The following is a 12522-nucleotide window of genomic DNA, read 5'->3' as shown; positions in this document are numbered from 1 at the left end:
TCGGGACTGGAGGTTGTTTGTAACTCTGAACAGAAGGTGATGGCACAGCACCCTGCAGTCAACGTCCTCCAGCTGAGGCTGGGAGAGAGCTCTGCCTGGTGTGCAAGCAGCTCCCTGCCCTATTCCTGTTTCTTGCCTTTGGGCTGAACTGGGCGGGGGCCTGCCCCACACCCTTGGCACTACAAGCCCCAGCTCTCAGCTGCTCTTCCCCGGGCCCGCCCTGCTCAGTGCACGGCTTGCCAGGCTCCAGAGGCAGCACGTGGCGGGGGTTGGAGCCAGCCTGCTGCCAGGGCCCCTCCCTCCCCTGCCCCTTGCACTCCCAGCGGTGCTGGCGGGATCCAGGAGTCCAGCCACGGGCAAAGCTTGGGCCACATCGGTGCACAGGCTGTGGCCATTTAAAACACTTCCAGAGCACAGCTCCTCCTCTCCAGCTCCAAGGCAGATTTTGGCTGCAGCAGCAGCAGCTCAGTAGCTCCCTGTGGCAGCTTCTGTCTCTGCGCCAGACTGACCCTCCTGACGGGGTGGTAGTGAAAACAGCTTCCTTCTCCCAGTGGGGTAGGGTGACAGGGGGAGTGAAACAGCACAGACCACAGGCTGCTTCTGTTCTGCATGCCAAGTTTGCCGACCTTTAAGATGCAATATGGGCACAGTATAATACAGGTATTTGCTTCCACCACCACCACCACCCCCTTCTACTGCTGCCTGATTGCTTACTTCCGGTTTCACATGGTGTTCGGTTATCCAGTCAGTCCGTAACTCTGGTGTCATATCTTTGAGATTCTACTGTAATTGTTTGCCAGTATAAAACAGAAAGTGGAGTATAACAAAGCAGGAATCCCACAGGTATTTTTCTAAGCAGGCTCTATTTACAGTACTTCTAGCAGATTGAATTTAACACCATTGTTCTCCGAAGGCCTGTGAAAATGTAGATTCTGAGGGGAGCTGGGTTAGTTTTGTCTTCTTTGTAATGTTATTCCTCTTTCTGTCCAAAAACTAGGGCCCTGTCTATACAGGGGATATTTGCACTAATGCAGCTACATCTATGTATCTACAACGATGCCAGCTCAGTGTGGATGTTTTGCACCTGTGTGACCAGCCTAGATAGGTCCCATTTTAGGCTGATCTTCTGGCATAGGGAGCTGGTAGCACTGTGGTCAGCCTTACAGCTACCCACTCTCAGCATGTCCGTTTCCCAGCCTGTGCCAAGACTGGGGTCTCCTGCAAGAAAATGATTTTCTTTTACTTGGTCTTCAGTGCTCCCTGTGGGCATTCTTTGAGCAGCACTGACAATCCCTTTTAGGGAAATGCACTGGTTTTTCCTCCATCCCCACTGGCAGTAAGAGGCTGCAGGGTGTAGGTGGGGTAGGTTGGCAAAGAGCTAGTTCAGCCAAAGCTGGTGGCAGAAGCAAGAGTGGGATTGGGGAAAACTTCTCTGTAAAATATTTTTTCTTTGAAATGTGGCTATTTTTCAAAAATGGAAATTTTCATTATGTATATAAATTCCCACAAAGTTACATTTTCATTAAAATTTCCATAAAACATTAAAATATATTTTAAAATGAAAATATAACCTTTTGGGATTTTTTTTGTATTTCCAGCTTTGATGAGTCACTTTAATCACAGGTTGGGTTTTTAACCAAAAAAAACCCCACAGTTTCAAATAGAAAAAAAATCATTTTAAAAAATATCCAGTTTAAAAATAAGTTTTGATTTTTAAAATTCATTAGAAAACTCAGAAAATGAAAAATGAGTTTGTTACCAAAAACACAACAGAATGAAAATATAAAAGTGTGAACAGAATAATGTAAATGATAATTGGGAACTGTTTTAGAAAACATTTTACTAGTTGCCCAAAAAGTCACAATTCCACAATCAATAAAGAAGGCTGCACTGGTTAAAAAAACAACTTGTCTTAGAGTGGAAGTAAAAGCAGCTATAAGAAATTTATAAATATAAACAAATGGGAGAAAGGGACATTTATAGCCATGAATGTAAATTAGAAATATGAATTGTATAAAATAGATAAGGGAAGCAAAAGAACACAAGAAGACCTTTATGGCCAGCAGAGTTAAGGACAATAAAAAGGAGATTTTTTTAAAGTGTATTAGGAACAAAAGAAATCCTAACAGTGATACTGCTCTGTTGTTAGATGGAAATGGTGGAATTGTCCATAATAATACAGAAAAAGCAGAAGTATTCAATAAATATTTCTGCTGGGGGAAAAACAGGTGAAGTGTTCATATCAGATGATGACGAAATACTTTCCATTCCAAGAGTGACTCAGGTCAACAAGCCTGGATAACTTGCATCCAAAAGTTTTAAAAGGACTAGCTGAAGGGCTCTCTGGACCATTTATGGTGATTTTCTATAAGTCTTGGAACACTGTGGATGTTCCAGAGGACAGGAAGAGAGCTTAAGTTATGCCAATATTTAAAAGGGTCAGTTAAATGAGCCAGGTAATTATAGCATAAGAACGGCCATACCGGGTCAGACCAATGGTCCATCTAGCCCAGTGTCCTGTCTTCTGACAGTGGCCAATGCCAGGTGCTTCAGAGGGAATGAACAGAGCAGGAAATCAAGTGATCCGTCCCGCTGCCCATTCCCAGCTTCTAGAAAACATCAATCCCTGCCCATCCTGGCTAATACCCGTTGATGGACCTATGCTCCATGAACTTATATAGACATGGCACCCTAACATTGATCCTGGGCAAAATAATGGAACAGCTGATATAGTACTCAATTAATAAAGAATTAAATGAGGGTAATATAATTAATGCCAAATATGGGTTTATTGAAAATAGATCCTATCAAGCCAGTTTGATATTGTTTTTTGATGAAATTACAAGTTTGGCTGATAATGGTGACAGTGTTGTTGTAATATACATAGACTTCTGTAAGGCATTAAACTTGTGCCGAGGGCTAGCTAAGCCCCTAGCACCCTGGGGAACTGCGCAAGCACAAAGTTGGCACCGAATGACCTTTGCACGTGTCCACTCCCACCCCCTTGGGTCCACCCCCAAGCACAGCTTGGCCAGACCCTGCCTATAAACTCTGCCAGTATTCTGAGAACTTACTCTGTGCCGTTCACCTTGAATTCTGATCGCCTTGATTTGGTCACTCTAAAGTAAACTCTTGCCAAAGCGGATATGTTTTCCATCCACATACATGGTATTTCTGTTGAAAGCACGGGAGAACCTATGGTTAGGTTTGCTTTTCTAGTTTGGTGATGTAAGGGACTTAGTTATACTTGACTAATGCTACATAAATCAGTTTTAATTAAGCATAATGATCTGTGGCTCATTCAGAGCCACTGTGATGTTGATGGAATTATGACTTACGTATTGTGTAGAATAAGTTCATTGACCTTATTTCCAGTCTGTGGGTCTCTTCTATACTGAATAATGTCAATGGGCCCATTATGTGCTTTTCCTCAACAAAATGTCTTATTATCTTTGTTTTGCCATTTAACAGGCCCACACCCACGTTATCATCCCTTTATTTAACAATCTCTTCCAAAGAAGGGCCAGAATTCATGGCAACTGCAGTTGGGACTGTTAGACGATCTCATCTATTCCTCTCCATAAACCCCAACTCCAAGAAAACTTTCCTGGCTGACATGTAGGCCAAATTTCAGCCTGAAGCAAAAGAGCCTGGGAGAGAAATAGACCAGTTTGTAATGGAAATGGAAATGACCCTTAATTATAGACTCATTATCAGACATTTTTTATAATACACAGATTATGCTGTAGTGTCTCTCTAAGCAGCAGAACTAAGTGCCGTAATATTTAGTAAAGCACTCCTGAGTCAAGTTGGTTGGAGGAGGTATAGAACTTTTATTAATTGCATGCACACTCTGCTCAGTTCAAGTCTCTTCTGGCTTCTGGCAGGTTCTAGTTCATACTTTGCAGGTTCAGTGGGCTAGCACTGATATTAGCATAGTCACTCCCATGCTAATATTAAATCATCTCATTTGCATAGCCACGCCCACAAAAGTAAGATAATGCACATCCTTACTCTGAGTTACTGACTTCAGTTTCTCATGCTCTTGTTTCTGATATTTTCATTTCTTTTTCTTTTCTAGTGTTCAGTAACCTGTGGGAATGGAACACAAAGACGCCCTGTTTATTGCGGTAACAATACTAGAACAACTTGTGATCCTACACAAAGACCACTGTCAGAAACTCCTTGCTCCCTACAGCAATGCCAGAAGAAAATAGAAAATGCCAATACTGACTGGTCTGGCAGCGGATCTTCAAGCAAAGAACTGTTTAATGAAATAAATTACATTCCCAATCATCACATTTCCCAGTTTAGCCCCTCGATTCTGAATAATCCAAAATCCAGTGATGAGAATGTTATCACCGAGGAGGATTTTTCAAGCAGCAGTAACAAAAAGGGAAACGTGTTTGTTGATGATTTTTACTATGATTATAATTTTATCAATTTCCACGAGGATCTGTCCTATGATCCGCTTGGTGAGAAAGAAGTAAAGAGTGATGCTGGGGGTGAGGCAGCTAATAACCTGGAGGATGCTGATGAAAGATCTCCTAACATTCCATATAATGTAACACCAGAAGGGGAACCCAATGGAGGAAACTCAGCAAGTCGCGAAACAAATGCTTCTGCTGATGTGCGTAATGAAGAAAAGGAAAATGTTGGGGTTCCAGACAGTAAAACCCTCTTCAGCCTAACTGAAGAACATGAGGGTAGCAGGACAACTATTGCCAACTACATAACCTCCCCCTACATTAGAGATGCGGAGGAGGAAATGCAGACGCCTCTTTCCAAAGATCATCCATCCACTCAGAATGTAACAAGACCTTATTCTATCAACAGCCATGATAATCTGCCCACTGATAAAACCCCAGGAGACCGGCTGACAAGTACCCTTTCTGAAGAGGATGCGACAGTCACCATCCCCTCTATCACTTATCCCTATTTGGCCACCCCGACGCCACCACCGCCTGTTGCCAAGGGCAGTGCTGGTGGAGAAGAGATGTATGACGTTCTGGGAGGCACGGGAGAGCCTGGAAGCAGACAAGAGGATGGGAAAAACACAGAGGTTCCTGTTAACGAAGACAGCGACGACGATGGCCTGGCTGGTGACGCACGGAAAGGCCAGACAGATGTCAATGAAATGGATTCGGTTGCCGTCAATGATGGTGACGCTGCCTCTGAGAGCAAAGAGGAAGCCGTGCAGGCAGGTGTAACTGCAACAGAGGAGAGTACAGACGTGAATGGGCCACCACTTAACCTGCTTCCCCAGCCAACGGCAGATGAGCCACCACGTCCTGCAGCTAAAACCACCCCTTCCCTCTCCACTGAACGCAGCTCTAAACAGGAGACAGGCGGCAGCAGTGAAGGCACCGATCCCACTGTGGGTTCATATCATTCAGAGAGCACAGAACCAGCCGACCATACAAGCCATGCAGAGGATGTACAGAACCAGCGAGACGATTTCTCGGCTGGCTCACAGATGCACGACACACAAGCAGCCACGACAGCTGTTCCCCTGCTGAGATCCATGCCTCCCCATGTGCACGAGCCATCCACACAAGGAAGCAGGACGCTGGCATCAAACAGTCTAGCCCATCAGGGTGCCCAGACACCAGCTGAGCAAATATCCTCAGCTCAGAGCACCGCGGCTGGTCCAGAAGAGACGTTTTCCTCCTTGCCAGCCGAGTTGACCACAGCAAATGAAATCAAGATGATTTATTATACAAAGGATACATTTTCTGATGCACATGGGGCCACCAGCACAGGCCCGGATGAGAACTCGCCACGGGGCACCCAGGGGATATTTGCGAACAGCGACGGAGGACTTGGAACATCTCTCCCCACGCCCAGCCTCCCAGAGCAGCAGCAGCAGGGGGAGGTAGAAGCAAAGGAGGAGCCTTTCCTATTGCTCTCTGTTACCAGAGCAGTCCCAGTAGTGACCAGCTGGGAAGTTGGGCGCTGGAGCGAGGCAAGTATAGTCGGCACCCATGAAAAGAGTAACCCGGGCATTGTCTGTCCGACGGGCCTGTGTCTGTAGCAGGGCACTCTCGTTTGGCTTACAGAAAAGGGGCTTGTTTCACAGACCTGTTCTTTCCTCCGGCCAAGCTCCAATTCCACGTGTGAGCAGGAACAATTAAGTGCTAGAGGGTGCGAGTATGGGGTCGAGCACAGAGCTGCCCTGTCCGGGGATGGAGATCAAGAGCAGGAAGCTGGGCAGAGCTTCCCAGTGCATAGGTGAGCACACGGCCTCTCACGCTCCTGCGGGGCGCTGCCTGCCTCCCCTGCACACACTCCAGTTCTGCACCTAAAGGGGGCCATTGTGCGTCCACCTGGGCTCCCCAAGCACAAAGGCTGTGGTTAGGCCAGCCCGTAGGTTGAGAAGACCCCTCCCTCCCTCCCTCCAGCACACTGGGCAGGCAGCTGAGGCCTCACCACTACTTAGTCCCAGCCTGATGAAGCGTGGAGCAGCCTTCACCGTCCCATTGTGCACCAAGCCTCCTGGGGAAGGATTATGTCACCCCGAGAGCCAGCCCCTCCCCACAAGTTCCACAGCAGTGATGTGGCCCAGCCCCCTACCTCACCCATGTCTAATTGCCCCAAATGGCCCTGTTTATATAGCGCTAGCAGTGCACCAGCAGGCAAGAAAACATGCTCCTGGCCCCAAATCACTTCTACAGTTGTATTACTGGAGCACACAGGGCCCAAGTCAGGATCAGGGCCCGATGGGGCTAGACACTGTATAGATAGGCAGGAACACACAGACCCTGCCCCAGAAAGCTCAATTGTGCCTTTGCACGAGAGAGCCTTAACGTGATAAAAATCACAGGAATTGTGTGTGCATGAAGACTACAACTTACGAGAGAAAAGACACCACTGAGACTGCCCTGAGAGTTTGTCAGTAATCATTAGCTGGTGCTTTATGATATAGCCATAGCTTCCTGCGACTCGTCTTTGGATAGACTTTGCAATGGCAGACAAACGGCTGATGCACTTCATTGCATGGTAATAAAGAAAGAATATATTCTCAGGTTCTGCAGCATTGAAGACAAATCACCAGGAGACTCTTTTGAGAAGTTTGCATACAACACTTACTATCAGTAAAAGACAATCCAGCCTATCAAATGAAAAAAGAGGGCATTGAACAAGGCATTAGTCTAGCCCTGCATCAGACACGGATGAGCCACATGCAAATTAAACTGTGCTCTCAACTAAACCAGCATCATTCTGTTTCATTGCTGTGAGACAGATGTAACTGGGCAGCATATGACCCACGGCACATTGTGACATTCCTGCTAGGCAGAGTGCAGCAGAGTGGAATTCAGATCAGTCTGAGGGAGCAGAAAGGCACACTAATAATGTGTGCTCTGGAGAATAAGACGTAAGAAATGAGCCCAGAGAAGAGAATGAGATGCAGGCTCTACACTTCAGAAGCTGGCTGATAGGAGAGAGAAGTTTACCAGCACGTGTATCACATAAAGAGACTTGGGACATGAACTACAAATGAAGGGAAGCTTGGACTTAAAGGAAATGGGGAGGAATTTCTTTGCAAAACACAAGGAAGCCTGCGGTCCTGTGGGAATTGACTAGAGAAGGAGAATCTTGCTGGGGAATTTTTAAACTAACACACAGCCTTCTCCAGCAGGGATAGAGTTTCTCTGTTACATTCTATAGGACGATGTAAATGTTCTGTAGAGAGGCTTTCATTCTCCGTTAAATTCTGCACTTCTAATTCGCTGTTGCATTACTCTGGTTTGCCAGTGATGTAACACCCCTGATCCAGAGTAATGCAATGGTGAACTGGTCCCTGCAGGTCTTAAGGCACATTTTCTGCAGAAACCCATTTAATTTATATTGCAACCTTGTGGTTTTCATGCCTGTTGGATTCCATAGGATTTTTCCATAAAGATAAGCGGTTTGCTTTGCTGCCCGTGTAGCTTGGTGTTTCCTGACTGCTGAGCTTTGGTTTCTGGTGGTGAAGACAGGGGTTAGTTTTTGATCTGTGTTATTTTCTGCGTTCCAGTGCTCCACAACCTGTGGTTTAGGAGCTAGCTGGAGAACAGTGCGGTGTAGCACAGACAAGGATGAAGACTGTGCTGCTGCAAATAAACCTGTCCCTGCTCGAAGGTGTTACCTGAAACCATGTTCATCGTGGCGTGTTGGAAACTGGAGTAAGGTAAACATAAATATACTCAAACCAAACGTATGGAGGGTGTCTGGGCTTCTCTCCTCCTTGCCCTTTATTGGTGCTTCTGGGTATGTCTGCATTGCAAAGAAACCTCCCTAGGACCATGTTTCAGAGCCTGGGGCAGCTGATTCAGGTACGCTGGCTGCGGGACAAAAACCAGCCTTGTAAACATTCCCATTCGGGTTGGAGTCCAGGCTATGAAACCTTGTGAGTGTAAAGAGTAACTGAGGGGAACATAACAGCCCTGATTGGAAGGGAAGCAGCAAAAATAGGCGGGGAATTACTTCGGGTGGTGAAAAGAGGCATGGACTAAAGCTAAGCAAAGGACACCGGGGAATACCTTGGGAGTGTGAGGCTCTTGGAAGGTTGCATGAGAATCCCCGATAGCTTGAGACATTTAAAACTAGACGGGACAAACCCACTGAGAATAAATGGTAGGCAACACCCCTGGAATGGCAGGATTAGTGCAGATGATTTTAATAGGCCTTCGCTTTCGAGGTCTGTGGCTGTGGAGCATGACCTTAAAAACCCGTCGCCATTCAAAATGCAAGCCAAATCCTTCCAGAGTTGAAAGTAGGGGTGGTTGTAGCCGTGCATAGGACTCTCCTCAGTTTAGACTAGGTACAGTCCTGGAGAAACCCAATGGCAAAAATGGAGAGAGCTAACGAAAGCCAGAATTCGACAGTTCATTTCTTTAATATCTGGCTAATCTCAGTTTAGATTCATGTCTGGACATTGTTATTGCCTCCGCTCCCGCAGCATGACTCATTCTATTGTTTACCCAGTGCTCCAAGAACTGCGGAGAGGGACTGAAGGTTCGGGATGTGCACTGCGTTGACACCAGAGATCAGAGACTTCTGCGGCCCTTTCATTGCCAGGCTGTTTTCTACAAGCCGCCAGTGCAGACTCCCTGTCAAACCAATCCTTGCCTGGACTGGTATACCTCGTCCTGGAGAGAGGTGAGGGGCTTTCCAGAGAGAGAAGGTGCATGCAATATTTCATCGTAGATGGGCCTGATCCAAACTCCACGAGAGGTCAGAGGGCCTTGATGCAGACCTGTCTGCAAGGAGTAAATGAAGGGACAGATCGACCAAGTTCTTTTCAGTATGTTTGAACAGCTGGTCGCAAATAACCAAATGCTATCACGTGTTTATTAAATGATGAATTGCAAAACTCCGATACAAACTGGGTTCATCTCAGACACGTGTTGAATGTCCTAGTGGAAATTCCAGTAGGCAGCTGCTGGTCTGGGTTCTCTTCCACCTGCCCCCATAGGTTTCCACTGATGGATCAGTAGCCCCACAAAGGAGGAGACTAATGTATCTGGTGCTGTGCTCCAAAACCCTGCTGGAGGTTGGCACTAGGAGAATCCAGCCGAAGCTTTCCACCTGCAGGTCCCACCAGGCGTCACCTGAGCAGGCTGGTGAGAGCACATAGCCCCAAGATAGCTTTTACCGTATTTGTTTTCCTTTCTTCTTTTCTCTTCATTTACTGAAGATGTCACAGAATGAGGCATTCTGGGATTACAAGGGGACTTCTGGTGTTTGTGAAGACATGTAATTATGCATCCTGGAGTGCCTTCAGCTGGAAGATTCCATGAAAAAATGTTTAAATGATGAATTAAATGTTATTTGTTCACTGATTTCTCTATCCCCCCATCTGAGCGTGGCATAGTCATCACATACAGCTCTGCTTTCGTAACACCCATGCTCATACTGCAGCATTGGATTAGCCCATTACATTTTATTCCATGTTCATTTTTGCCTTCTGCTTTAAAAGTGGCCTGTCAGCTAAATAAAGGAATCTGAAGGCCTTGAAATCTGTGGTTACTCTCCACTCTCTCAGTCAAATATCTCCCTCATTTGGATTCATTTATCACTGGATACCCCATCCATTTTCTTAGCTGCATGCTTGGTAAATATAGTTTTGTCTGGTTTGCGATGTGATGTTTCACAGTAGCACTTATTTTTCGTTTCCTTCCCCGCAATTACATTTTGCTGACATTTTACTTTTGCTTAACCTCATAGTGCAGTGTAGGACGGCTGTTTATAGCAGAAGTAACAGTAGCCCTAGACAGTTTGTGGGCTGGATTCCACACGCGCTGCGGCTTGTGTGACGATGTGAAGTCAGCAGGAGTACTGTGTGGGCTTCGTTGTGGGCAGAATCTGACCCTCTAAGTATTTGGGAACAGGGAGTAGTAAATGCGTATGAACTGAGATCTCCTGTGTTCTGACAAATCTGTGAGTGCCTAACAGCCAAACTTCAAATCGGTTTAGTGTCTCCACTTCCACAGACAGCAACCACAGGCAATGGTTATAATCACAACAATGGGCATTCAATACTGGAGGCCAATTTTTTTAGGGCTACCACATACCGTAATTTCAGAAGAAATGAATAAGTGGAATGTTTTTCCCTTTCTGTTACTCCAGACTGATTCCCTGATTTGATGGCTTGTTTGTTTCTTCTTAGTGCTCGGAGTCATGTGGCAAAGGTGAGCAGGAGCGTTTAGTTACATGTCCGGAATTTGGACGGTGTGAAGAAATGTTAAAGCCAAACAACACAAGACCCTGCAATGCTCATCCCTGCACCAAATGGGTCGTGGGATCATGGGGAGAGGTAAGCAAATGTTTATGGGAAATAAATGTCTCCTGCAGCTGAATTTCTCTTGGGAATTAATCACATGTATTGTTTTTGTACAGCGGTTTTCCAGGGACTGAGTGTGATCTGTAACATTGGTTTCTGTAGTCAAGCCACACAATTGAGAGCAGAGTTTATAAGGCCTTGTCTACACTTAAACGTTTTGCTGCTTTAACTATCCCAGCTTAGTTAAAGCAGAAAAAAGAAGCAACCCTGCTGGAGATGCATAAAAGTGCTTCTACCAGCCTAGCTTATTCTGGTCTGGCAAAGTGAACTAAGCAATGCTGGTGTAAATCACCTTACACCACTATAAACTGTGTCTGGACGAGGGTTATGTTGGCAAAAAGTCACACCCCCTAGTCTGAGGTGGTTATGGTGGTAAAACTTTTTGGCGCAGACCAATGTCCCAGTCCATGCCCACATATCTGAGAAGTGAATGGAGCCATAGCGTGAGAGTGACTCATTTTAAAAATAAGGCCACACTGAAAAGTTTCTCATTGACTAGCTATGCTGAGCAGAGGAACTGAGAGAAATTCTGGTCCTAAAGAAGTCCTGTTTTGACCAGATACATTGTTAAAACTGGACTTGCAGAATCCAAGCCAGGCCAGCTATGAAGACCATAAAGGTTAATGGACATTTTTGCTAAATGTTCCTGATGTCCAGCCAAACAAGAAGCCTCCCACCTCCTCTGTCAGCAGAATGAAGAGAGGTTTGTTCACTTAGCTGACGCTAACCCTGTGCACAGCAGCACCAGATAAATACAGCACAAATGCCTTTGTGTCCCATAGAAACAGAACTAGCTGGAGCAGACAAGGGCTAAAAGAGCAATACGTTCTACAGAGACAGTGTGGGAATGTTGCTCAGGTGCCACGTTCCCCGTGTGGATAGCGATGCAGCGTATAGGTATTTACGTGCACTCTCAAATCCGGCCGCAAGATATATGGAATAAACCTTAATTCTGGATGCAGCTGATTATAATCCAGCGAATTAACTCTGCAGTGCACAGCTACCTGTGGCGGTGGCATCCAGCGGCGACAGGTGAAGTGCGTGAACACAAAGACTGGGGAAGCTGAAGAGGACAGTAGCCTGTGCGACCATGAACAGTGGCCAGAGAACACCCAGAAGTGCAATCCCCAGGACTGCGACCACACCGAGTCAAGTAAGCGTTTAACAACTCAGACAAGGCCATGTGTGGCTTCCAAAAGGTAGCTCAGAAAAGTCAGGGACCCAACATACTTCTTGCCAGTGAACTTAACATTAAACATTTTTCTCTTTAAGCTGGTCAAACTGCACGAGGGCTTGTGCAAGGCATTCCAGGGTATAAATCCTGCATTTCATGAACTCTGCTGAGGTTTGGTTATAATCTCAAGGGACTGTAGACAGTTCAACTTTGCTTGTAATTAAGAAACTCTACTCTCCCGGTTTATCTGGTGGGGGTTTGCATTCAGAATGAATATTTGCATGAAGTCATTTCTCTGGGATAGTGCAGCCATGTTTATAAGCCTGTAATGATGTCATAGCTAAAACCAATCTGAATCACATACCATTTGGAGACCCTTTCAGAAAGCTACCATAAAACACATTTTGTCACCGTGACTTAGAATCATTAATAATCTTAAAGCGTGACAGCAATCTTCATTTTAACCATGCTCAGACTCCTGTAAAGGTCTCCTAGCAGCCACAATACACAGAAGCTGGGCCAC

General features: G+C 45.8%; 1 protein-coding gene across 6 annotated transcripts in view; it reads left to right on the top strand.

Annotated features, from left to right (window-relative positions):
* ADAMTS7 (ADAM metallopeptidase with thrombospondin type 1 motif 7) overlaps positions 1-12522 on the top strand; it is a 127268-nt gene that overhangs the window by 75873 nt on the left and 38873 nt on the right. For 4 of the 6 annotated variants that reach the window (XM_067555458.1, XM_067555457.1, XM_067555464.1 and 1 more), the window contains 5 exons: positions 4082-5965; positions 8018-8170; positions 8968-9141; positions 10652-10798; positions 11819-11978. In XM_067555458.1, the coding sequence (XP_067411559.1) occupies positions 4082-5965; positions 8018-8170; positions 8968-9141; positions 10652-10798; positions 11819-11978 (2518 nt within the window). Of the gene's footprint in view, positions 1-4081; positions 5966-8017; positions 8171-8967; positions 9142-10651; positions 10799-11818; positions 11979-12522 lie in introns of those variants that run through there. The other 2 variants (XM_067555460.1, XM_067555463.1) reach the window with 2 other exon arrangements.

The sequence above is a fragment of the Emydura macquarii genome, unplaced genomic scaffold, assembly GCF_026122565.2.
Source record: "Emydura macquarii macquarii isolate MOO-44397 ecotype Brisbane River unplaced genomic scaffold, CSIRO-AGI_Emac_v2 contig_1644, whole genome shotgun sequence".
NCBI lineage: Eukaryota > Metazoa > Chordata > Testudines > Chelidae > Emydura > Emydura macquarii.
This window is presented reverse-complemented; position numbering and strand designations above follow the sequence as displayed.